The sequence below is a fragment of the Phytophthora infestans genome, genomic scaffold (genome assembly GCF_000142945.1).
Source record: "Phytophthora infestans T30-4 supercont1.2 genomic scaffold, whole genome shotgun sequence".
Taxonomy (NCBI): domain Eukaryota; phylum Oomycota; class Peronosporomycetes; order Peronosporales; family Peronosporaceae; genus Phytophthora; species Phytophthora infestans.
This window is the reverse complement of record NW_003303757.1, coordinates 5,693,092-5,716,426: the sequence shown is the minus strand read 5'-3', so window position 1 is coordinate 5,716,426 and position 23,335 is coordinate 5,693,092. Positions and strand designations below refer to the sequence as shown.

Here is a 23,335-nt window from a genome sequence, read left to right as displayed (position 1 = left end):
GTTGAAAATATACAGCTTTTTGGTCATGGGGCGGTCGCAGGTGAAGTATCGTTCGACACACGGGCGTGGGCGAGGAAGAGGGAGAGGCGAGGTGGTTGGAGGGCGCGACGGGGCGTCCGGAAGAGGTCGATCTAGTCATCTGCGGAATCTGGGCTCCAATGCCTACCGCTTCGAGGAGCGCGAGGAGCAAGACGACAGTGTTGTGACCACTCAAGAGAATTATGAGGGACGTACGCAGTTCTTCGCGTCGGAGCAGAACTACAGGGATCATATGGGGGCGGCGCCAGGTGCACACTTCCAGAGTTGCACGATGAAGCAGTGGGAGGAGAAGGACGATGCTGCAGATGATCTCGGGGTGTTGGTACGGTAGAACAATTGCACCATTGCTTCTTCACGATTACAGTTGCTTAAAAAAGATTGCGGTGTCACTTTTGTACAGGACTTGAACTGGATTGCGTCGCAGCTGGAACTTGTGTCGCCTGATCTACGCTACCGGATGGACCCCAAATACTGCGTAAGTCGTTCAGTGTAGCATTTTCTGGATCCACATCGTGCTAACTTTTTTCGTATCATTCTACCAGATTGACTTGCCGTTCGAGACGCAAAATAACGAAGATGCGGAGTCTGAGAAAGAAATTGCTGAGACGCAGACAAATGTTGCAGCTACGATTGCTACGCTTGCACCGATACAGACTCCATCGAAACCCACACAAGACGATGCAGAGCTCGATTTCTTGCTTAACCTCAGCGCTTCAACTTCTAGTGGAACGAAATCAACACCTACGCCATCGATGCCAGCAGATCCAGTGCCTCTGTCAACCAGAACTCCAGCTGAGACGGAGCAGTTGGAAGACTGGTTGGACGACGTGCTGGACATGTAGAAATCTGCTTAATAAGGAATCGTGCTAAGTCCTTCAACTGGTTGTATGGATGTCTACAGATCTTTAAGTTGCTCTTTTGATTGCGCTCTGGCAAAGTAGATGACATCCACGCCCTTGCATCGACCAAAGCGCTTCGCTCCTTCCAACCTGAACATTACCGGTTGACATCAGTGCCGAGTCCTTCACAGCTATAAATCCCATTCGTACTGTACCTGATCCTTAGGCTTTCCTCTTCCTCGAATAGATATGTCCACTTGATGCCGGATGTGTCTCCATGAATGACAATCCCGTCGTCACCCTCCAACTCGTAGCTGCCCTCGTTCGCTACAGCATGACGGAAGTTCGACGTGACGTCTGTTGCACCATCTTTCGACATCAAACGGAACTTGTAGACGTTACCAGGCTCAAATGTGAGCTGCAACCGAGCATGTTGATCCTTTACAGCTTGAGACCAGTCCAGCGCCGTATTACCGAACGCTTCATTGCTCTCCCAAGCCCCCAGCAGCGAATTTGCATCCTGCTTCATCATTTTGCTTGTCAATCAAAAAGATTTGCGACCTTTGAAGTGATACTTCGAAGAATTTTGATCTGAAGAAACGCAAAAATGTAGCTGCAAATTGTATGGCGATTTATAAACGTGCATCATCATCTACGGCAAGGACTCACTGCTCGACTTGTTTGCTTTGACTAATGTTGTTGGGTTGTTAAGTGTTGGTGTTGCAGTTTTTGCTGCAACAGGTTGATCTGGAACCTCTCTGCGTGGTTTAAAACTGCTTGCGATCGCAACAAAGGTCACTTGAGGTTGTTTCTGGTCCTCGATCCACTTAAGCGATCGAGGAGACGTCGTTGTTGGTACGCACTGAAGCATTGGTGCGTCCGGAGGCATAAGTGCGCTGGTCTTCTGCGAGAGCGGCATAGTGCTCGTCGAGCTGCACGTACGAGTTCTGCGGGTACCGACCGGTGCCGTTGCCACATTCTGACTTATCCAGAAAGCTTTCGCGCAGACCAGTCGTGTGGATGTAGATCCAGTGGCCAATGCACCCGAGCAGACGACACGAGTTGATACTGGCCACGAAAATGTACAGAATGGGCATGTACGTGGACGAATCGGCAAAGTACGCGACGAAGAGGGCGAAGATGAGGTTGGAGAACGTCCAAGTGAGCAAAACATTGGAGCGGAAGGCCTCAAAGTTCTTCTTCCTGTTCTCCATGCGTTCGTTCTCTTCACGACGACGTTCCTCCAATGCACGACGCTTGGCAATCACGTCCTTGAAGTCGCCCTTCTCCGTCTCATCCAACGAAGCAGCTAGCAACGGATCGTCATGCAAACCCTTAGTGCCCCACGACAAGTCCTGCAGGTTACAGAACGAGTAGATCGTAAAGATGTTGACGAAACTTGGGATCAACGCCGTGTAGTGTGTGAACGTCATGAAGATGTGGTGCAGCTCGCCATGCAATGCTGAGCCGATGAAGTACACACCAACAGTGAGGATTGAGACCACGATAGAGTGGGTAGTAGCTGGCGTCGAGAAGAAGATACCCATTCCAACCAGAGACGACAGCATCATCATGACTCCGAACACGGCGCCTACAAAGTAGTACGTGAGCTTCATGTGCTTCGGGTTGTTGCCAAGACCAATGATAATCAGCATCAGAAGCCCAAAGAGATACACGAAGTTGTACATGTACACTGCGCAATCCAGCACAGTCTGCGAGTACTCGGAAGTGTCAACGAACTCAAGACGGTTCTGTTGGAACCCTTGAAACACGATGAAGAAGAGCGCGAGGTACAAATTCGCCGGCAAGAAGAACGTGAACGCTGTGTACAGCAAGTGATACAGATAGAAGACGAGAAACGCCATCTTGCGCGTGAACGAGTGGTTGCTTTCCGAGTAGATGCGACCCCAGTTCCAAATGCTGAACAGTGTGGCGAAGAACGCGCCATTAAGCCAACGTTTGCGCTGCGAAATGAGTCCCACGAGGTCGTGTGGTACATCTGTGCGAGCGACCGCGTCCTTGACGTAATGCATCGTCCACTTGCAGTCCTTTCGCGCCACTACTTCGAACGACAAGATCCTGTCCTCCGCGAGATACATATTGCCAATGAAAGGTCCCAGCACATCCAGATCAATGTTTAAAGTCTGGAAGTAGGCGTCCAATGGGGCTCCACGAATTGCCTCGTATCGATAGGCTGAGAACGCGCCAGGAAGCACACTGATAAAGCCAAAACAACTCTCCAGCGACTTGTCGAGGATGTTGGAAATCTTGTACTCGAAGTGCTGCGCTGAGATGACCCAGTTGCTCAAGTTCTCGAACGGTTTCTCCACTGTGAGCTGTCCGCAAGCTCCTCCAATCTGGTGGTTGCGTTCGAATGCAAACAGCAAATGGTACAGAGCTGACTTGGTAAGCATCGTACCAACGTCCATCACTGCGGTATACTCCGGTTGAATCTGTTCCGCGAATGCATTGAAGTACCAATGATGCGAGTCTAGTTTGCTGGACTTGCTCTCCTTTAGAGCGAACACTGTTTGGATCGGCAACAGACTCTTCCCGTTCACATTGAGTTGCAGAGTGTGCTCGAACATGTGGCACTGGGCGCCAATCCCGGCACTGTTGATGGTCAACAGGTCTTCGTCGTATAGTCCAATAGCTTCCATGTAGTCTAGCATCTTATCGTTCACCTGTTCGCGACCGTCGGCCACGATGCAGAGCAGCACATTCTGCCACACGTCATCACCTGCGAAATCTCTCGACAGTGTCTTCTCGTGGTCTTTCTTCTGTTCCTTGAGATACGCCAAGTTGTTGGCAAGTTTTTTCAGTGTTGCCTTTAGTTGCTGCGGTCCTTCGTTGTACATGGTGATGCAGATCATGAGTCTCGGACGTCGGCCTGTCTCAACGCAACGTAGACGATACCCCATGTTGGAAAAGTCGATCGGGTGCGGGCAATACACGGGCGTGTACCACATGCGCCGAGCTTCTTCTTCGTCCAAGTAAGGGCCGACCCAGTCTTCATCCCAATTGCTCACTGGGATACCGACCTTGTGTACTCCTGGTCGCGGATGTTTCTCCTTCACGCGTCCTTCAATCCAATCGCAAAGTCTAGCGCACCAGTTGAGAGTCTCGAAACCTTTGCTAGTGAGCAAGTTGCAGATCTTGGGGTTGGCTTGTCGTTCGGCCACATTGGCCATGGCATATCCACCTTCGAGGTAGAGTTTGAGTGCATCTCGGTAGCGTCTTGCGCCGAGAGCAACTGCTGCGCGGTCAAGAGTAACCAGAGCTTCCTCGACGGAAGGGATTTCGCTGTACGTGCGCACCAGGTCTGTGGCGCTGGCGTAGGATTTCATACTCGAGATCAAGTCCTGTACGCTACCGGAGGGGAAAGCTGCCCCCGTGGGGATATAACTGGTGACATATTGCTGTGATCCGCACGAGCGAATGCTCGGAGGTGGCAACGGGATGCCGTCGTACTCCACCGACATCATGGACGAGCGAGGACCATGAGAAAGAGGAGGTAAGCCGATGCTGCGGGGCTGGAAGCCTGAGGAGGGGGGCGGAGCGCCGCTCATTTCGATACAATGTGGCTTGCGGAGTTGGCACCAAAATGAGAGATGAACAGGTTACCAAAAGCCGAGATATTGGGCTCCTGATGGCAATCTGGTGGGTGGATTGCCGACGGATGGTTGCCTCCCCGATAGGAGTTTTTTTTGCAGTGGCAGAGACTTCGGTTTCCCTGGCTTCATCTTGTGGTGGAGACTATCTTACATAGGCGCCGGGCATCTGGTTTATCTTGTGGAGGCACTGGCCCGAGTAGCAAGTTGCTGGCGTGGTGTGTGGGGAAACGGACGGCAAGAAGCGACGGATAGGATCAGTTACGGGAGAGAGTGACGGCAACTAAGGACTTCGTTGCAGAGCCGACAAGTCATAAATGAAGCTTTATCACTTGCAGCTAGAATTCTCGCGCTAAAAAATGGCTTAATTTGTCTCCGATGTTGAAGGTCCACAGTGCGAAGCGGATTTGACGAATGGGTACAGGTTGAGCAGTCAGGTAAACTTGCACTGGCCAAGTTGCTTTTTTCAAGGACGCCCATGCCATTCGACGCACTGAAGACCAGCGTCGATTGAAGTCTTCAGTGCCTTCCTCGCTGTGGTCTGGTCGATGGATTCGCGTCCGTGACAAACCTGCAGATGGATACTAGGAGACATAGAGTCCGGAGAATAGGTCACCTCTGCCGGATGACGAATCACTCAGTAATGTGCAGGGAACTATTTTCTCACAACTTAAATAACAACTTTTTTCAAAGCGACTGCGCCGTGTTAACTCCCGACTCCAACATCAAAACTGGCACAATGTTTCAAGCTTTTAGTCAAGCGCGTTGGTGTGAAACGCACCTCACGGACACCTTGCTCGAAGGTTCAGAGATTCATCACTACTGAAAATGTACCATTGGACTATCATAGCCCCAGCGGTCCGTCATTCGATCCCACCTGTCCTGCACCATCATTAGCCAAGCTATATCCCCGACAGCAACGGAGGGTACTCGCTCATTCTCCTTCGCATCAGTCAATGGCTAGAAGTGCTCCAAATACTATCAGCGGCTACAAGCGTGACCCTCGAGCAGTATCGTCAGTGGACATCGTTCAACCAGTTCAAGGGAGAACTTATTCGTAAGAGATCGTGGTAATAACTGGAAACCTGTACCACTGGAGTGCAAGACAGCATCATGATTTTACGCGGTGGCAGCAAGGACTGTCCAAGCACACTGCACTCAACCATCAGACATTGCGCTGTGCAAAACCATTCTGATTTCATCGTCAGACAACAGGAAATCCTTACCAACAGTTCCAGTACTTCGAAGTAACTCGTAGGCCAGCACGACGGGCCGTAGTCTACGGCACCGATATTGAAACACTTGGTGGTTGACATCCGCGACAGTAGACAACCCTGGAGATTTCCATCATCGACACATCCCATCTAAGCTCCACAAAACAAATGACCGACCTTTTAATAACGAGACGCCTATTTGCAATAGCAGCGCCAGCAAACCTCGGCAAGGTCGGAAAATTCAGTCCCCAGCCAACCTCCGAGCAACAGCAACCAATTTAACAACCACAGCTCAAGCATCGAGCAGGAAGCTCCAGGACCATGCTCCTACTTCTTCGGCACCCTCCATTGCGACTCCAAAACGAATTCTCCACATCAAAGTCCTGGATGCACCCTAGCTTAGGGCCTAAGCGCAGCATGCCTTTTGCGGAAGCTCAATTAGATGGGAATTATCGTTGCCTTGGTCTGGGAAGTCGTGCTGGAAGCGCAATCAGGAAATGGCATTGCACGCCTTGCAGATAAAATCCTCGCTGGTACCCATGATGGACTCCATCAAGTCGGAAAGTGGTGGCGATTTGGCCGGTGCCCTCGAGCCAGTTGGATGTTCAACTCGCAGATCTGAAGATCCGCCTGGCTATGCTAAATTTTTCTCGACTCGAAGTTTACGTCTGGAAGTCGGGTTTTTAACAGGCCAACTTCAAGGTGCAAGCGGTGTGCGAGGTCGCGTCAACCAGTTTGCTGCTTGGTGCACACTGCAGACGAACGAGCAACATTCAGAAGCAGGCTGGCTACGTCTGTTAAACTTTTCATGGATGGCGGCTGCCGCTGCTGCCGAGTCTGAAGCAAATCGCGAGCTCTCCAGTCCGGTGTCACGCCGGACTTGGCATGACAGTGTTTGTGGCGCCCAAGCTTCGGTCTCACCATGTCGATCGACCCGTGGCAGGTGGTTTGAAGTGCGACGATAAGCGTTGCGATTCCGAGGCTGCCTGCTCCCGGTCATCGGCGAAAACGCAGCTTGCGGTTTCTTCAAGTCCGGCGTTAAGCGTGCTTTCGAGAGGGATCTCTCCGCAGAGGTCTTTAGCGTCGCAGACTGCGAACAGGTCGGCCAGAACACCCCAGCTTGATTGATACTGTGGGCAAAAACTCCAGGCCAGCTTGCGTATCACCTCCAGACCATTTTGCCTGCAACACCCATCACCTTCACAAGCAAAAACCGCAAGATCGGCCGGTCCACGTACGCAGGCATCCAATCAACGCGCTGGTAGCAAAAGATGCGATCTTTCCCACACATACCTAACCTCTAATACAATATAAAAAGCAACATTCTCACACAGTCACTTCAAAGTCTGGGTTTAGAAACCTACGAATTATAGTACCCTGCTCAACCCGACTTTGTTGAATCATCAAACTGACACCAGACCCCAAATGGTCGCTCACTAGCCACAGACGAACGCCTTTGCCATTTCTCAATCCCCCGGGCACAGGACACACCTCCGTCGATCACTGCACTCGCCAAGCTTTCAATCCATCAGGTGCGACCCCTCCTCATGCTACTCGTACACTTGAAGCTCGGCCATATGGACGTCGTGGATCGGCGGCCTTACCCTAGCGAATACTCTTTATGTTGCAGTCCGTTTAACTTTCGTATCTTGATGTTGCAGACATGAGCGCTATTATCAAGTCCCTCCGCCAGACGGCCACCATGGCCACGCGCTCGACTGCTGCCCCTGCTGCGGCTCGCGCTCTCTCCACCTCCACAACCTCGCTCCTAGACGAGCTGAAGGAGCAGATTCCCGTGCGTCAGGAGGCTCTCAAGAAGCTCAAGTCTGAGCACGGCCACAAGTCGCTTGGCGAGGTCACCGTGGAGCAGACTCTCGGCGGCGCTCGTGGAATTAAGTCGCTTCTGTGGGAGACCTCGCTGCTGGACGCCGAGGAGGGCATCCGTTTCCGCGGCCACACCATCCCGGACCTCCAGCAGTGCCTACCGGCCAAGGAGGAGGGTGGCGAGCCCCTACCGGAAGGTCTTCTATGGCTACTAATGACCGGTGAGGTCCCCACGGCCGCCCAGACCGCCAGCGTCACCGCTGAGCTGCACTCGCGCGCCAAGGTACCCGAGCACGTGCTCAAAATCATCCGTGACCTCAAGCACGCCCACCCCATGACGCAGCTGTCGGCTGCTGTGACTGCTATGAACACTGAGAGCATCTTCGCCAAGAAGTACGCTGAGGGTATCCACAAGTCCACCTACTGGGAGTACACGTACGAGGACAGCATGAACCTCATCGCTCGCCTGCCCGAGGTGGCCGCTCTTATTTATCGCAACACGTACTTCGGCGAGTCCAACAACGCTTACGACTCGAGCCTGGACTACTCGGCCAACTTCAACCGCATGCTTGGCTTTGACAACGCTGAGTTCGACGAGCTTATGCGTCTGTACCTGGTGATCCACAGCGACCACGAAGGTGGCAACGCCAGTGCTCACACCACGCATCTCGTGGGCTCGACCCTGTCGGACCCGTACCTCTCCCTAGCCGGTGGCCTCAACGCTCTGGCCGGCCCACTGCACGGCCTTGCCAACCAGGAGGTGCTGGGCTGGATCCTCGACCTGCAGGCCGAGTTCCACGCTAAGGGGCTTGAGGTGAACAAGGAGACCATCACCCAGTTCGCGTGGGACACGCTGAATGCCGGCAAGGTCATCCCGGGCTACGGTCACGCCGTGCTGCGTAAGACTGACCCGCGTTACACGTGCCAGCGCGAGTTCGGTCTCAAGTACATGCCCAACGACGAGCTGTTCCGCATTGTCGACACGATCTACCAGGTGATGCCGGGTGTTCTGACCGAGCACGGCAAGACTAAGAACCCGTACCCGAACGTGGACTCGCACAGCGGTGTGCTGCTGCAGTACTACGGTTTGACGCAGAAGAACTACTACACGGTACTCTTCGGTGTCTCGCGTGCTATTGGTGTGCTCTCGCAGCTCTTCTGGGACCGCGCACTAGCCCTGCCGCTGGAGCGCCCCAAGTCTGTGACCAGCGAGTGGATCAACAACCACTTCGCCAACAAGAAGTAAGCTACTAGCGACAGAGAAGAAGGTGGGGCCATGCGTGCATCCGTGTATGCGTGGGACCGCCGCGGATGACAAACATACCAGTAGGAAAGTCTCGGCCGGTAGATAGGCTAGGCGAAAAGAGGATTTCTTTATTTGAAAATGCAGCAAGCATGATTTAAAGCGATTTTGCTTTGTTGGAGTTTGAACCTGCACAAGGCATTCAAGCTCGACTTATTTGTTGCCATCGAAGCGCTGGTAGAATTTGCACCAGTTGAGGGCAGCAATGACATCACCTTGCTTACTCGTATCCTCGTGCTCAAAAAGAGCCCAACGGTTGGGCCAACGTGATCTTTCCTTCATAATGGACTGTTTATACCTGTCCAGGCGCGTTTGACATTTTCCAGTTTCCGGTGATCTGGAACAAAGTTCAAGATTGATGTCACTCTCCAAAAATTTTGGAGATCTTATAACGATTTAATCGTTATAATATGTGTTTTACACATGCGTGTGTAAGCCACATAACGGCACATCGTACCACTCCGGTGGATCGCAATTGAGTTTTTGGCGGGAACACCCATGGACTCGATGATAGAGCGCTGCGTGGAAGAGATCTCTTCGACAGTGCTGGACGCGGGCGAGCCAATCTCGTACCGAACGCTCAGCATCCGATCGCAAGTCCCCATCACCTTCAGTGTTGAGGCGCTGTCCAAGTTCTCGGCCGACAATGACAACGTCAAAGCGCTGCATGTGCTGATCAAGCGTGCAACCATCGGCAATGACAGCGACAAGTCAGAAACCGCTGTCGCCAAGCGCGACTCGAGGGCTCGTGTGCTATCTCTATCTGTGGATAACCAAGATAAGGCGGACGACATTCTTTGCCAGCAGATCTATGCGCTCTACGGCGATGCAGCTGACAATAGAGACCAAGTGACGACGATGACAACGGCATGCTGGGCACAGGAGCGCCAGGCGCGCAACGACGTGCTTGGTAGTGTAGCAAAGCATGCGCCGCTGTCTGCAGCAGCTAAGGCGCTGTACGCGAGCGGCATCAAGTGCGCGGAGGCAACAGCACGCCAAGACTTTGGTGACGGCCAGGGCGAGGAGACCATCTCGGCCTTCGACGCCATCAATGCGTCAGCCAAGAAGAAGCCCTCGTCTAATTCGTTCTTCAAGAGCAGCGGCAAGACGGGTTTCTCCAAGGCCAGTAGCTCGAGGAATGGAAGTTCTAAACCAACGACTAAGCCCGAAGCCAAGAAGCTGGACATGAGCAACGTGCTGACGGTCGACAGTGATGACGACGAGGACGACGAGACGGATGCTCCTGTGTTTGTCAAGAAGACCACAACTAATAAGAGAATTATCAGCGACGATGAGGATGAAGAGGACGAAGCTCCGGCACCAAAGAAATCCAACACACCGGCACCTAAAAGTCGCAACGTGAAGCGGAAACTGAATGCGTCGCCAGCGGAGGCCAAAAAGGCAAAGCAAACGGAAGAATTGGAAGAAGAGACGCAGAAGAAGCAGCGTGTGGAGTCCGAGGACGAAGACGAAGTCGTTGAGGAGCCCGTTGTCGCAACCAAGAGACAAGTGCTCGTCACCAAGACGCGCATCAACGAGCAAGGCTACATGGTCACGGAGAAGACGTACAAGGAGGTGGAACTGACACAGGAAGAGATCGAAAACGAGCAGAAAGCAGCCAAGAAGAAACTGGAGGAGAAGAAGAAGAAATCGGCTGCTGAGAAGGCTGCCAAGGCCAAGAAAGAAGCCAAAAAGCACAGTGGTCCGCCTAAACAGCGCGACCTGCGCTCCTTCTTCTCGGCCAAATGATCAGCACTCTGCAATAATAGGTAGAGTGCAATGCAAATAGCTGCAATAGTAAGTGGGATTTCATTGTTATAGGTCACACAAGGCACTGGCAGCTGGGCAAGCAACGAATTTCCCTTACTGCGACTGCCAGTAGTCCTCATCTACTGCTCCATATCCTCGTCTTCCTCTTCGTCGTCCACTTCGTGGAACATGAACTCGCGTTGATATTCCATCAGGAACTGCGTGGAGCGCTTGACGTCGGCAAACAGCGAGTAGACACGCTTGATATCGGGCACGTCCACCTCTGTACCCTTGCGCTTGGAGCATACGAGCGACGCTGTGATGATCATTTGGATAGCATATCGCAGCGACGTCTCCACTGCGATACGTGTAAGCAAATCTTTGGCCTCTTCAGTCATCTCGACGTCTTCCTCTTCGCAGCGAATAATCAGGATCTTACGCATCTCGGCCTCGCTGTACGGCCTCGTAGGGATGATCATGAGTCGATCCAACAAGTCGATAGGGATACCGTGCGGACTCTTGTAGTTAGTCCCTCGAATACGAGTGATGCCACGGTTCGTAGCGATGATAAGCACAGGAGCCATGTCGCTCTCGAGCGCACGGTTGAGCCACGAGAAACACTCGATATCCAGCATGTGAACCTCGTCGATAAACAGCACGCCAGGCACGATTGTGGCTTTGCCTTCCTCACGCCACTCTGCGACCTTCGTGTCGATCTGTTCACGCACTTCGTCCTTGATCTCTCCAGTGTCGCCAGCGAACAGCGCAAGGAAACCTTGAGAGCGCGAGTTGATGACGTCGATCTCGTGGAGTGATACCACGTGCACGACCTCCTTCCGCTTCTGTAGTTCCCCCTCGGGACATTGCACAAACCGAGTCTGTGCCCCCATTGCATCATAGTCACGAGAGCGCGTGAACGACCGTCCGAGTTTGGAGATCTTGCCAGACTCTTTGTTGATAGTAATCACATCACCTGCCTCGACCTTCTCCTTGGTCAGGGAGTCAATCATCTTGGCTCCAAGATCGTATACCGTCTCCATTTCTGTCGTTCGGAGCGTTAATCTGCCCACTTTATCACCCACACCGCCAGTAGGAGTGTCCACCTGGATCTCAACAACTTCTCCTTCGATAATCTCCGTCTCTTCCATGATTCTCACGCCAATAGAGCGACGGAATGCCTGCGTCAAGGCCTCTGTCTTGCTCATCTCGAGCGAGAACACCTCGCTACCGGCGATGGTAGTAAACGGTGTGTCTTCTCCTAGAGCCTGTGCAATACCCATGGCAATCGCCGTCTTACCGGTGCCAGGCTTACCGGCCAATAAGATGGCGCGACCAGCGATGTTGCCCTCCTCGATCATCTTGGCGACAATACCCGCAGCTTTACGAGCCTCCGTCTGGCCTACCATGCCCTGCGAGGTCATGCGTGGCTCCAGACTGTCGTCCAATCCAAGGCCGCGGATGTGCGAGTGTGCACCGATGCGCTCGATGCGCGTGATGTCCTTCACCTCCGCTTGCGTTTTGACGTTGCCTGACTGGTAGAGCGATTAGAGAGTTATGAGGGGCTGTAGAAGCTAGATGTAGACACGTACCATGCTGGAGGATGTGTTTATTGGCGTGAGAAGAGGACGGAAGACCAAAAGCAAGCGAGATACTTGCACAAGTTGGTTGCCTGTTACGTTGTGGCCGGTGTATCTTTCGACCGATCCAGAGCCAAGCGATAAAATTCCCCACTAAGTACGAATCCATGAAAGGTAAAAATGTAGTTTGCTCTTCTGTTGAGATTTTAAAAAGTTTTTGAACACGTTTATGTCTGGATCTTGACGCAACTTCATCTCTTTTAGCAGAGATTTCACACTTGCAACGGCAATTTGGCGGGTGCCGTCCAGGCAACTTCTTGAACCTCGGATAGATCGCTCCACTGTGTCGTTGCTGTTCTTCCAGATGAGTCATGAGTGGCAGCATGAGTTCAGAGTACCGCATAGCTGCGAGGGCTGTCAATTCGTACTTATCGTACATGAGTCCCCAAAAACCACCGGCACCTGCTGCATTGGCTTCAACGTGAGTCAAAAGCAGAAGTGTGTGGTGCATTCCAAGCACATACTTAGCCGCTTCACCTGCATGCTCGATGCTTTTGCCACGATCAAGCCAATAGCTGAGTGCAAATAAGGCACCTTGGTAGCACGCGTCATTCGCGATGGTAGCAGATGCGAATTCCCAGCTGCCTGCAGGATACAACGCAGGAGCGAAAAGAACCGAGGGACTTTCCATTGAGTGTAGAGTGCATCAGACGCTCTGCTGTGGTTGATGGTACACTCGCTTTCCAAACCAAACCATGCGGCGTGAGCGTAAAGCCCCATCATGAACCACAGATAGTTGAGTGACACACATATTCGTCACTGTAGATATTTTTTTGAGGAAACTACGGAAAGGGTAGACTTAAAAGAAGTCACAATTACATAAAGCACTTCTCCCTCAAGATACTTGTTGGAGCGACATTGTCGCAACATTTTTATCGAGCTGAGTTTTACGATGTTGCGCGAGTGAGAGATCCAAAGGCCGCCGGTTCAAGTTCATTTCGCGACGAGAAGCTCGATAGAAGAAGCAGGTACGGCGATCTTTGGGGCATCAAGTCGGGTCGAAGTTCGACCGTGGCGTAGAAGAGAGAAATCGTACTGACTATTGTGGTTATCCTCAATGTGGATGTACCCATCGTGTTTTTATCAGCTCTAGACCTGCAGCAGTAAAAATCTCGTGAACAATGCTTGCCCAGCTCGTAGCAGACGTGTGCCCGTCGTCGGCCTCTTTCTTCGGCTTCATGGGTGTCGCCTCCGCCCTCGTTTTCGCCAGTACGTTCTGCTTTCCTAGTGGCCCAGTTAGTGTTGTAGCTGCTGGAGCTTCAACCTAGCGCAAATTAGAGAATTGGTGTCACTCAGTCCTAACTTGTTCCGGCTATTGTTATTGAATTACAGATCTTGGCGCAGCGTACGGTACGGCCAAGTCGGGCGTGGGAATCGCATCCATGGGTGTGATGCGTCCCGATCTGGCTATGCGTAACATTATTCCCGTGGTTATGGCTGGTGTGCTCGGCATCTACGGTCTGATCGTGGCGGTTATCATCCAGGGCTCGATCGACCCTCCAAACGGCAACGCGCCCAAATACGGCTCGTACACAGGCTTCGCACACCTGGCTGCCGGTCTGTGCTGTGGTCTGAGCGGTCTGGCGGCCGGCATGGCTATTGGTGTGGTGGGCGATGCGGGTGTGCGCGCCGTGGGTCAACAGGAGAAGCTTTTTGTGAACATGATCCTGATTCTGATTTTCGCGGAAGCTCTGGGTCTGTACGGCTTGATCGTGGCGCTGATTCTATCGCAGAAGAAGAGCGATTGCCCGTCGGAGTAAGCTATCGTTTGTAGAAGACGGGTATGGGCTCTGCTTTAGGGTGGTGCTCTACCCGTATTCGTAGCTTTTGAAGGAAATACATTAAGGTCTTCAAGAGTGAGGTGGAGGTGCGCTTTAAAGCTGTCAACCTCGATATGCTCTTTCTTTCTCAGCGCCGCTGCAAGTGATATGGTTATACTACACCCTTTTGCATATGAAATTTTGTGGAAAGGTGGTGCCCTTCTTCAGCAGTAGAAACTGTAGACGCATCTCACCAAGCATTAGTGCTACTACTGTAGACCCGCATCGCATTATAACACGCACTTTATACCAAATGCGAAGATTTATTAGCTGCTGTCACTCGACGATTCGTGAAAACGTCGGGCCTCGTGAATAAACTAGCTGCATCGTGTCCAGGCGGTTGCTACAGTTTCCAGCTTACTCCGACGGGCAATCGCTCTTCTTCTGCGACAGAATCAGCGCCACGATCAAGCCGTACAGACCCAGAGCTTCCGCGAAAATCAAAATCAGGATCATGTTCACGAAAAGCTTCTCCTGTTGACCCACGGCGCGCACACCCGCATCGCCCACCACACCGATAGCCATGCCGGCCGCCAGACCGCTCAGACCACAGCACAGACCGGCAGCCAGGTGTGCGAAGCCTGTGTACGAGCCGTATTTGGGCGCGTTGCCGTTTGGAGGGTCGATCGAGCCCTGGATGATAACCGCCACGATCAGACCGTAGATGCCGAGCACACCAGCCATAACCACGGGAATAATGTTACGCATAGCCAGATCGGGACGCATCACACCCATGGATGCGATTCCCACGCCCGACTTGGCCGTACCATACGCTGCGCCAAGATCTGTAATTCAATAACAATAGCCGCAACAAGTTAGGACTGAGTGACACCAATTTTCTAGTTTGCACTAGGTAGAAGCTACAGCAGCTACAGGTCACTAGGATAGCAGAACGTACTGGCGAAAACGAGGGCGGAGGCGACACCCATAAATCCGAAGAAAGAGGCCGACGACGGGCACACGTCTGCTACGAGCTGGGCAAGCATTGCTTTCTTAAGGTAGTCTCGGTTCTAAGTGTGCCTTTCTGCGGTCAAATGGAGGAAAGAGCGTGGTCCAGAGTGCAAATGGACTACCGTTAGTTAGCTGTAGATGTGGACTATGCAGTGGCTGTCAGCAGTACTGGCTGCACCGCGCTACCAGAGCCGACAGCAACCGCCATCTGCACGCACCTGATTGGAATGTAGCGGAACTGCCTCTGAAGGGTTTGTTGTGGTCCCCCTTTAGACACCCAAGAGGTTTTACCTCGCTGAAAAACCTCGCATAAAGATCCGTTTTTAGAACGGCTGACCAAAACGGCGCGAGGAATAACGACCGAGACCTGAGCAAATGAGGCTCACCAACAATTGTTGGTATGCATCGCAAGACAGTTGTCTGTCTGTATGCATGGTTCTGTATGCATGGCAATACAGACAAGCTGTCATTTGCTGACATCGTATCGGATCTATTATACCAGCAGAAACTCATCCTTTTAAATATTAAAGAAGCATTCCTTTTTTTTTAAAAAAGCTCCCTAAAACGAGGCTTACGAAATACGGTGCTCGTCCGCAAAAAATAGTGTGGATCACATTAAAACTACAATTCGCATTAGCATGGCGGAAGAGTACCGACAGCGTCTGGACAACAATGTGGAGAAGCTGGTGGAGAACTTCAAGGGACTGATCAAGACGTCCAAGATCAAGGACTCGGCGAACACCACGCGCGAGTCTTTCCAGAGCTCCATTTACGCCACGACGCTAGTACAGGCGAGCGAATCGCTGCTCAAGCTCGTTTCCGAGATGAAGTTGTCTCTGGCGCTTGGCGACTTCGAAGGCATGAGTCAGAACGTCGACACGACCTCCGATGAGCTACTCAAACGGTAACACCAGGCACTAGCTACCTATTGTGGTATTGTATATCTAACGGTTTATATTGTGCCACAGGTGCGACGACGTGGATGCGCAGATCTCGCACTTGAGCTCGGACATTTCGTCAGCACTGTTCGAGCTGGAGAATCATTTCTACCAGTCCAAGTGGAGAGTGTCACCTACGTTAGACAGCGAACAGACTCCCTAATGAAGTTTTAAGCGTAAAAATACAACAAGAAAAACAAATGGCGATGTTCGGAACGCTCGGCATTGACGACTGATCGATGCAGCTTTATCAGACGGCGATGCCAGTCGCACTAGCGGTATCTTCGTCATCGTCGTCATCGTCTTCATCATCCTCAGCATCCGCATCGTCAACGTCGTCCATTGGAGAAGCCATACTTGGAGTGATTCGAGGAGCTAGAAGCATCGGAGTTCCTGGAATTGCAGCCAAGTTGGTCTGACTGGTTGTGGCCGATGCAGTGGCAGTTGCTATGCCCCCAGTCAGTGTCGTGTGGATGCCATTCAGTGCATTTTCCTTCATGCGCCACTCGTTCATGCGCCGCTGATTCTCCATCTCTGTCATCGGAATGTAGCTGCAACAAAGCAGAGGAGTCGGTGTATTCAATACGATGTAGTCCAACATGAACGCTCAAACACAACGACAACTCGTACCTTGCGCGTTCCTTCTCCGACAACTTTTGCCACATGTCTCCGAGAATTTTCGATGCATCTTTAGCACTGGTAGCAGGGTGATCGGCCATAATCTTCTTTCGGTTTTGCCTGCAAAACATGAGAAAGGTGTTCACAGGCTTGGGCGGCCGATTAGGCTTCGCCACTGGAGCCGGCGGCGGAGTCAAGTGGATCGTAGGACGTGACAGCGGTCTCATCCGCTTAAAGTCTTCGCGCTCGAGTTGAGGGATGTCATCTGCCAGAATGTACTTCACTGAAGGACCCCATGTTTCAGCGTCAAGCCGGTCGCGGAACGCTGCAGTGACTGGTGGCAGTCTACTGACTCGATCTTTCAATCCTTCTCGAATAAGCTGCTCAAAAATCATCATGTTGGTCCACGTCAGCCATCAGCACACACATTAGTAGCTAGATCCCATCACCACTGCTTACTCTAGCGTAGTCGCGAAGCTGCTCGCGGATAGATAAAGCCACTTGCGCTTCGAACTCGCCACTCAAACCCTGTATACAATTATGACGATGATCCTGTCAGTGATATGCTAAGTAAGCACAGTTAAAAGAGTTTAACAGTTGACCTTACCAAGTCTTCACAAACGATCTGGGCAAATCGTTCGGGCGAGTTGTTTGAATTGTTAAGGTCCCACTCAAAACGGTCGATGTAGATGGTATCGTTTAGCCGCAGGTTGATAAAGATCGGGTGTAAACTCTCGCCTGTGACAGCCTCGTTCCATGGGAGAGATTTCTGAGCCTTCTCCACCTGCTCCTGAATCGATTTCGCGATACGTTTGTAAAAGCAGTTCGGCAGGTCTAAGTCTCGCACTAACGCTGCAGCAAAAGTCTCGTACGTGAAGTCCTTCTCGTAGCTGCAAGTGTTTCATTACTGTCAGTCCTTGCCCCCTACTGGATGAGCAGTTGCGACGATCACTTACAGGTTCCACGAGAAAGAGTCGATGTATCGGTAACCTTCGATGTCTATGTCGAGTCGAATAGGGATCAGTAATGAATCGCGAGTCGGGAACTACAAACGGCGAAAATTCATCAGCTTTGCGCGTACGACATAGCTCGAATACACGACGCACCTTGGGATAGCTATACAGCTTCCGTTGCGCCAAAATCATGTTGTCTTTTCTGTTTCAGGGAAAAGATATGTAAGATTATAGGCGATAACGGTACGTAAGCTACCGCTTTCGTACCTCCTGGCTGCTTGCAGAGGATCGTTTATCTCCTCCAGCCTTCGCTTCAGCTTCGGTGAGCTAGCTGTCGAGGTGAACACTTCACAGCATAATTGTTAGCTTAATTACTGCAGCTCTCTACTGAATAGAAAATGGTTGAGCACTCGTACGCATCATGCCCTTGTCCATGGGCTTTCCTCCGCGCCGACGAATCAGCCACGACTCCATCAAACCGTTAATCTGCACCTCACAAAGACGCACACAGTCAGTTCCGAGCGCTCGCTTTCTCCACAACATTGAAGAAGCTTCAATTTCGCAAGTTATGCCACATACGCGTCCAACATTGCCCTTGTACCTGCCCAGCATCCACTGGGACAACATACTGGCGTTCACGCCACATTCCTTCGACACATCCACTTGGCGCAGCCCCAACCGATTCCGCAGCGCCTCCACCTGATGTGCACAAACATCAAGAGCGTTTTAGCAGGATACTCGATCAATGAAAACGAGCGCTGGTAAAGCAAGGTGTACCGTACCTCCTGTGAAAGCACGGAGCGCTCGATTTCGGCGTTGTCCTGGCAAATCAAAGAGCGGGAGATTACCACGAGTTAGACCACAATGTTGTAGAGCAGATAGAAGAAAGAGCAAGACTGCTTTAGGTCCTTTGCGCCCACCAGGGGCCGCGCACTAACCGGCTGGACATGCGCAAACTCTCGGCCCGCCATTTTCAACTGAAATCTGAGTCGATTCAGATGAATGCGGATAGGTAGAAATGACTACCAATGAGATGATCGAATTTTTAAAAAATAAACTTGACTGTAATTTTTTTTTCTATTGCGATAATTTCAGTTGAAGTTGCCAATATCGCACTGAACAGTCAGCTGGATGACATCCGTTGAGCACAGTCACGCCACGCCATCTTGTCTAGGAGATGACAGCTAGAAGGCACAAGCAGTCGACGCTATGCGTGTGGCTTGAAGTCCGCGAGGCTGCCTTCCCATCACAGCGGCAACGCCAACTGGGCTTCTGGTTGCCTCATTGTGGCCAGCGCCGTCCAGGTCAAAGTGACCTAAAGCCCATATCTTGACTTATCATTGGCCAAAACACAACTGATACCGTCTCACCATTGGTCAGCCAAAAGGGGAGAGACTTGGTGTCGGAAAATCTCACTTTGCAAGTGTCGGTAACGCACGCAGTCGACCCGGAGGCGAAAAGTTGCCGCTGCGACCGCGACCAGTTAAACGGGTGGTTTCCTGCCAACGCGAGTCATCGATCTGCTAGCATGGAGGGCGGGAGCAGCCTCGACCAGCTCTTCCGCGATGACATTAAGCCGTACGAGCGGATTCTTTCTCGTCCGCCTTGATGCGGCGGCTTCTATTGGCTGATAACGCGCTAACGGCCGTTGATTAACATTGAAATGCAGTCGCGACCTGCCACCATGCGACGTGGAGCACCTAGACGAAATCCTGCTCGTGCTGAAGACGTCACATCCAACGGTGCGCTCCAAGGTGCTTAAGGACCTTGCGGACAAGGTGAGCGACTTATTTTCTGGCGTCCTGAACGAATACGGAGACTCATTCAAATGTTCTCAACGAGTAGGATGGCGCATACATTGTCAAGCTGCTAGATCTGTTCGACGTGTGCGAGCTGGACGCTGACAAGACAGTGTTATACCAGTTCTTCGACATTTTCTACGCCATGCGTGAGTAGTATGATGAATTTGCCAATGGAACTTGATATCGAGCTGACGCCGCAACTGATAATTCAGTGGAAATGTGCAATCGCGGCGTGATTGAGATCTTACTGAGTGAGGCCAATTTCATCTCGGTAGTCGGCGTGTTTGGCTACAATCCAGGGTTAATCCGCGAGATAGACTTCAGAACGGCTCTGGAAGGAGATGGGGGCTTTAACGAGGTACCGCGCAAATGCAAACTGTGGCTTTTCAACGCTTTACGAGTAGAAAAAGCTGACGTTTGTTGGTGGCTCATTGACAGGTGATCTCCATCTCAGACCGGACTATAGTGGAGCGAGTCCACATGAACTTTCGTATCCAGGTGATCAAGGACAACGTCTTGTCACGCTCACTGCCGGATGGCTGCGTGCTCTTACTGGAACACATGGCCAACGAGAACAACTTCCACATCCTTTCGTTCATTTCCGAGACTGAAGACTACTGGAAGGCCATGTATGTGCAATAATTTTGCAATAATTTGTGGGGTCGATTGATTTCTAATGAGCACCGTACGCTGTTGTTTGCAGTAAGGACCTTGTTACCAGCGAAGACAAAAGATTGGAGGGTCTTGGACTACTGAAAGCGATTATCAGCTTGGCGCGAGTGACAAAGCCCGTGGACAGACCCCAGCGTCGCGAACCTTTCGGAGCCCCGCCAATCTTTGCTTCGCTTATTGACGATCTGTTCGGAGATGGCGAGCTTTACGTAGCTTTCTCTACCATTTTGGGCTCCTGCGATTCAAAATTAGAGGAAGTCGCGTTATCGGTGGACATTCTGAACATGCTAGTCGTCTACCGGGGTCCAGATATGCTACGATCGTACCTTGCAGGTGAAGGGAAGTGCATCCCTGCGCCGACATCCGATAAGGAACGGATCATGTGGACACCAGATTCGTCTTTATTCACTGCTTTGCTGGTCGTGTTTGAGCGGAACGAACCGACGCGTATTCAACTGTTCAACTTGCTGCGGGAAATCTTCAGGGTACCGCTTGGACAGGACGACAAGTTTTTGAGTGTGTTCTACCCAAACTACATGCACTGGCTGCTGCAACCACTGAAGAACAACGCGTTTGTCCCCGATGAGTCGGCCATGTTCGATCTGCAAGACAGTATCATGGAACTACTCACGTTCTGCACTGAAAACCACGGGTATCGTGTAAAATATCTATTCGGAAGGCAACCCGTTGCCACCTACGCCGAGAAGATGTTGCGCTCCAAGAACAAGCTCTTCGTTATTCGTACGTAATAGCTACAGATCACCTTCTCAGGTGCTGTGAGCTGTATATTTGCGTGCAGCTGATCCCTCTTACTCATTATCGCTCTTGTGCTCATACCAGATGCCGTGAAGTTTGTTCGAGCGTGCGCAGTACGAGCTGAAGCGTTCTTCTCAAGGTTTTTGATTCAGAACGATCTGTTTACTCCGATGCTCGCCAATCTGGAGATCGGAAAACCGAACACGGGGGCTGTCGGCTCGGCGATCTTGGAAGTCTTATCGTTTATTGGAAAGGTACGCAGCAGCGCGGTGCTTCAGTGTCGGTTTGGCTTGGAAGCTAATGAAGGCACTGTGTTCTGTGCGGTGTAGACAAACTTGACGTCGCTGGTCGAGCACATCCACACGAAATTCTACGAGACGTATAAAGCTGAATGCCCGCTGGTGTTCGAGGCTATTCGCGCGCGCCATGACGGATACGCAGGGTCAGAGGATGTAGACATGAGTTCTACCGATACGAACAAGCCCCAATTTGTCCGAGCAGGCAGTATCGACGACGAAGAGGAGATGTACTTCGAAAAAGACACCGACACGACAGAAACTTCACCTGAGTTTACTAAGAACGGACTGTCAGAGGTAAGAACTGGACGGGGATCACACAGGATTGACTGGATATGCTAACTGATTGCTTTGATACGCTCGTAGGAGGAAGTTCTTTGTCAAAGTCGCCCACGGTCAGTAAAGTTGGTGGATTACGATGACGATGATGACGAATCGTCAAGTGCAAATAAAGAAGACGACTCGATTGACTCGACGTCGACAGTATCTCCACGCGGTGCTGATATCGACGGAGAGGAACGAGAACTTAAGCTTCCCGTGCGAAAGAAAAAAGAGAATGAAGTGGATACTCAATCGTTCTTGGGGGGAAGTAACGTCCTCGCTCAAAAGAAAGCGCAGCAATCATCAAAGAACGCTCGATCACCGCAGTTCAAGAACGTGTTCCAGAAGATATCATGGAAGCTGGCAGCTCCCAACAGCAGCGAGAACGGGAGCAACTCTTCGACACAGCCAGCAACTGAGGTTAATGGCAGCAATGACGCGAACCACGATGATAGCAATAGTAATAGTGTAGGAAGCGACAGTGCCGATGGCAGCGTGGAGTCAGCAGCGCTGGTCGCGGCCAAACGGAAGTTAGCACTGAAGGAAGCGGCAAACTCCGAGTCTCTGCTCAAGAAGGCGAAGACATGTACTCCAATCGGCTCCAGCTAGCGTGGCGCGATAGTCCCATCAACCTTGTACGAGTCAGTTATAATCCAGCAGCGCGAAAACAATTAGCAACAGCAGCGTGGAAACAAAACCCGCGGAAGATCAGCATTGGCGCGCAGTCTTGTATTGGTAGAGCCCGATCGATAACGCATAAAAAATGGCAACATAGAGGGATGAAAAATCACGTGGAAGTGCAAGCTTTGACACTGAGCACTTAAGTGCAGCTGAGCGTGAAAGCAAAACCGGTCAAATGAACGCTAATTGCGAGGGAAGAGTTGATCTACGTCTATAGGGGACGCGTTGGCGTCCAGGAGTGTCTTGCGGCAGATCATCGAGGTCGTCTTGTGTCGGATCTGCTCCCGTTCCAGCTCCAGTCGTTCACGGTCGGCTTGGACGTTCAATAGTGCGATCTCCTTTGCCAGCTTCTGGCGAAGTAGGCGGTTGGTTTCCTTCCCTTCGTCTCTGGCTCGCTTGCTCGAATCGCCAACAGACAACGTTTTCTGAAGTTGCACGAGCAACATCTCGGCGTGGAACTTCACCAGCATCTGCAGCAGTTGAGCGTCGTAGATATCGGACTGATTCATGCCTTCAAGGCGTCGAATTTCGTCTTTGATCAGCTTGAGGATGTCATTGAGACCATCAGGAGATGCTCTCGAGTTGTGCGTGAGCTCTGATCTGGAGCGTGGGACATGGAGGCTCACAAGCAACGAAGAAGACGTTGCTGGAGCGCTCGTTGTTTTGGTCGAAGCTCGAGACTTTTGTCTCGTTAAAGACTGCAATTGCACTTGGTTGGCCCTGGAAGCATTGGAGGACGCGGTTTTACTCATCGGTGAACCCGGACGACAAGTTGAAGGCGCAGCATCCGGCAAGAGCCAAAACTCTTCTGAGCTCTGTGCAGCTTGTGGCTTGGCAACATTGCAATTGACATTTGCATCGGCGCCGAACGCAACACTGGCGTTCACTGCGTCTTGACGGACTTGGGATTGTGCTCGGCGCTCAGCGCCTCGCACCGACTTCGGCATCGGAATCGGATCGTACGCTGACACTTCCATGCTATCGACAGCACACAGCAGAGAAGCACTGGAGTCGGTGAGATCTTCCAGCAGCTGATCCCGTCCCTCTTCAACATCAGTACGCTGAGCAACAGTCGATGCGGCAGCGGCATTGGATGCTGGCGCATTCGAGTCCGATATCCTTTGCTTCTTTTTGTTCGGTTCTGTACTGTTGGCTTTCCTTAAGACACGGTAGATGTAGTTGGTGCTACATCTCATTTGCTCGGCAATGTCCTTGACCGGCATGCCGTCGTTGCGCATCTGCACGATCTTCTCGCGCTGTTCGTCCGTAAGCCAAACAGCTCTTGTCATCTTTTCCTGTCGGTCGTAGCTC

At 51.7% G+C, this 23,335-nt stretch overlaps 12 protein-coding genes across 12 annotated transcripts; 6 read left to right on the top strand and 6 right to left on the bottom strand.

The window, feature by feature from the left end:
- Positions 1-25: 25 nt before the first annotated feature.
- PITG_02052 (uncharacterized protein) lies at positions 26-881 on the top strand (the record flags this gene model as incomplete). Its single annotated transcript, XM_002908587.1, has 3 exons — positions 26-361; positions 440-514; positions 582-881. 3 exons carry the CDS (start codon positions 26-28, stop codon positions 879-881), a joined length of 711 nt encoding a protein of 236 aa, XP_002908633.1.
- Positions 882-934: 53 nt separating this feature from the next.
- Positions 935-1,410, bottom strand: PITG_02051 (uncharacterized protein; the record flags this gene model as incomplete). The annotated part of the gene is made up of 2 exons (XM_002908586.1): positions 935-1,028; positions 1,094-1,410. 2 exons carry the CDS (start codon positions 1,408-1,410, stop codon positions 935-937), a joined length of 411 nt encoding a protein of 136 aa, XP_002908632.1.
- A 295-nt stretch (positions 1,411-1,705) lies between these two features.
- Positions 1,706-4,447, bottom strand: PITG_02050 (putative chitin synthase (Chitin-UDP-GlcNac-transferase); the record flags this gene model as incomplete). The annotated part of the gene is made up of 1 exon (XM_002908585.1): positions 1,706-4,447. One exon carries the CDS (start codon positions 4,445-4,447, stop codon positions 1,706-1,708), a length of 2,742 nt encoding a protein of 913 aa, XP_002908631.1.
- A 2,735-nt stretch (positions 4,448-7,182) lies between these two features.
- On the top strand, positions 7,183-8,875 carry PITG_02049 (citrate synthase, mitochondrial precursor; the record flags this gene model as incomplete). The annotated part of the gene is made up of 3 exons (XM_002908584.1): positions 7,183-7,235; positions 7,365-8,769; positions 8,863-8,875. The coding sequence occupies 2 exons, from the start codon at positions 7,367-7,369 to the stop codon at positions 8,873-8,875; spliced, it is 1,416 nt and encodes a 471-aa protein (XP_002908630.1).
- Positions 8,876-9,316: 441 nt separating this feature from the next.
- On the top strand, positions 9,317-10,579 carry PITG_02048 (uncharacterized protein; the record flags this gene model as incomplete). The annotated part of the gene is made up of 1 exon (XM_002908583.1): positions 9,317-10,579. One exon carries the CDS (start codon positions 9,329-9,331, stop codon positions 10,577-10,579), a length of 1,251 nt encoding a protein of 416 aa, XP_002908629.1.
- Positions 10,580-10,696: 117 nt separating this feature from the next.
- Positions 10,697-12,249, bottom strand: PITG_02047 (uncharacterized protein; the record flags this gene model as incomplete). The annotated part of the gene is made up of 2 exons (XM_002908582.1): positions 10,697-12,111; positions 12,169-12,249. One exon carries the CDS (start codon positions 11,983-11,985, stop codon positions 10,720-10,722), a length of 1,266 nt encoding a protein of 421 aa, XP_002908628.1.
- A 1,088-nt stretch (positions 12,250-13,337) lies between these two features.
- Positions 13,338-13,976, top strand: PITG_02046 (V-type proton ATPase 16 kDa proteolipid subunit, putative; the record flags this gene model as incomplete). Its single annotated transcript, XM_002908581.1, has 2 exons — positions 13,338-13,425; positions 13,549-13,976. 2 exons carry the CDS (start codon positions 13,338-13,340, stop codon positions 13,974-13,976), a joined length of 516 nt encoding a protein of 171 aa, XP_002908627.1.
- Positions 13,977-14,393: 417 nt separating this feature from the next.
- On the bottom strand, positions 14,394-15,022 carry PITG_02045 (V-type proton ATPase 16 kDa proteolipid subunit, putative; the record flags this gene model as incomplete). The annotated part of the gene is made up of 2 exons (XM_002908580.1): positions 14,394-14,821; positions 14,935-15,022. The coding sequence occupies 2 exons, from the start codon at positions 15,020-15,022 to the stop codon at positions 14,394-14,396; spliced, it is 516 nt and encodes a 171-aa protein (XP_002908626.1).
- A 603-nt stretch (positions 15,023-15,625) lies between these two features.
- Positions 15,626-16,126, top strand: PITG_02044 (uncharacterized protein; the record flags this gene model as incomplete). Its single annotated transcript, XM_002908579.1, has 2 exons — positions 15,626-15,891; positions 15,956-16,126. 2 exons carry the CDS (start codon positions 15,626-15,628, stop codon positions 16,086-16,088), a joined length of 399 nt encoding a protein of 132 aa, XP_002908625.1.
- On the bottom strand, positions 16,127-18,467 carry PITG_02043 (SWI/SNF-related matrix-associated actin-dependent regulator of chromatin, putative; the record flags this gene model as incomplete). Its single annotated transcript, XM_002908578.1, has 11 exons — positions 16,127-16,476; positions 16,556-16,923; positions 17,003-17,071; positions 17,151-17,433; positions 17,500-17,588; positions 17,650-17,698; positions 17,764-17,827; positions 17,913-17,988; positions 18,076-18,195; positions 18,279-18,317; positions 18,435-18,467. 11 exons carry the CDS (start codon positions 18,465-18,467, stop codon positions 16,176-16,178), a joined length of 1,491 nt encoding a protein of 496 aa, XP_002908624.1.
- Positions 18,468-18,926: 459 nt separating this feature from the next.
- PITG_02042 (serine/threonine-protein phosphatase 4 regulatory subunit, putative) lies at positions 18,927-22,224 on the top strand (the record flags this gene model as incomplete). Its single annotated transcript, XM_002908577.1, has 9 exons — positions 18,927-19,074; positions 19,166-19,274; positions 19,342-19,444; positions 19,511-19,656; positions 19,737-19,927; positions 20,002-20,711; positions 20,832-20,980; positions 21,056-21,319; positions 21,389-22,224. The coding sequence occupies 9 exons, from the start codon at positions 19,025-19,027 to the stop codon at positions 21,950-21,952; spliced, it is 2,286 nt and encodes a 761-aa protein (XP_002908623.1).
- On the bottom strand, positions 22,207-23,262 carry PITG_02041 (uncharacterized protein; the record flags this gene model as incomplete). The annotated part of the gene is made up of 1 exon (XM_002908576.1): positions 22,207-23,262. One exon carries the CDS (start codon positions 23,260-23,262, stop codon positions 22,207-22,209), a length of 1,056 nt encoding a protein of 351 aa, XP_002908622.1.
- Positions 23,263-23,335: the final 73 nt, after the last annotated feature.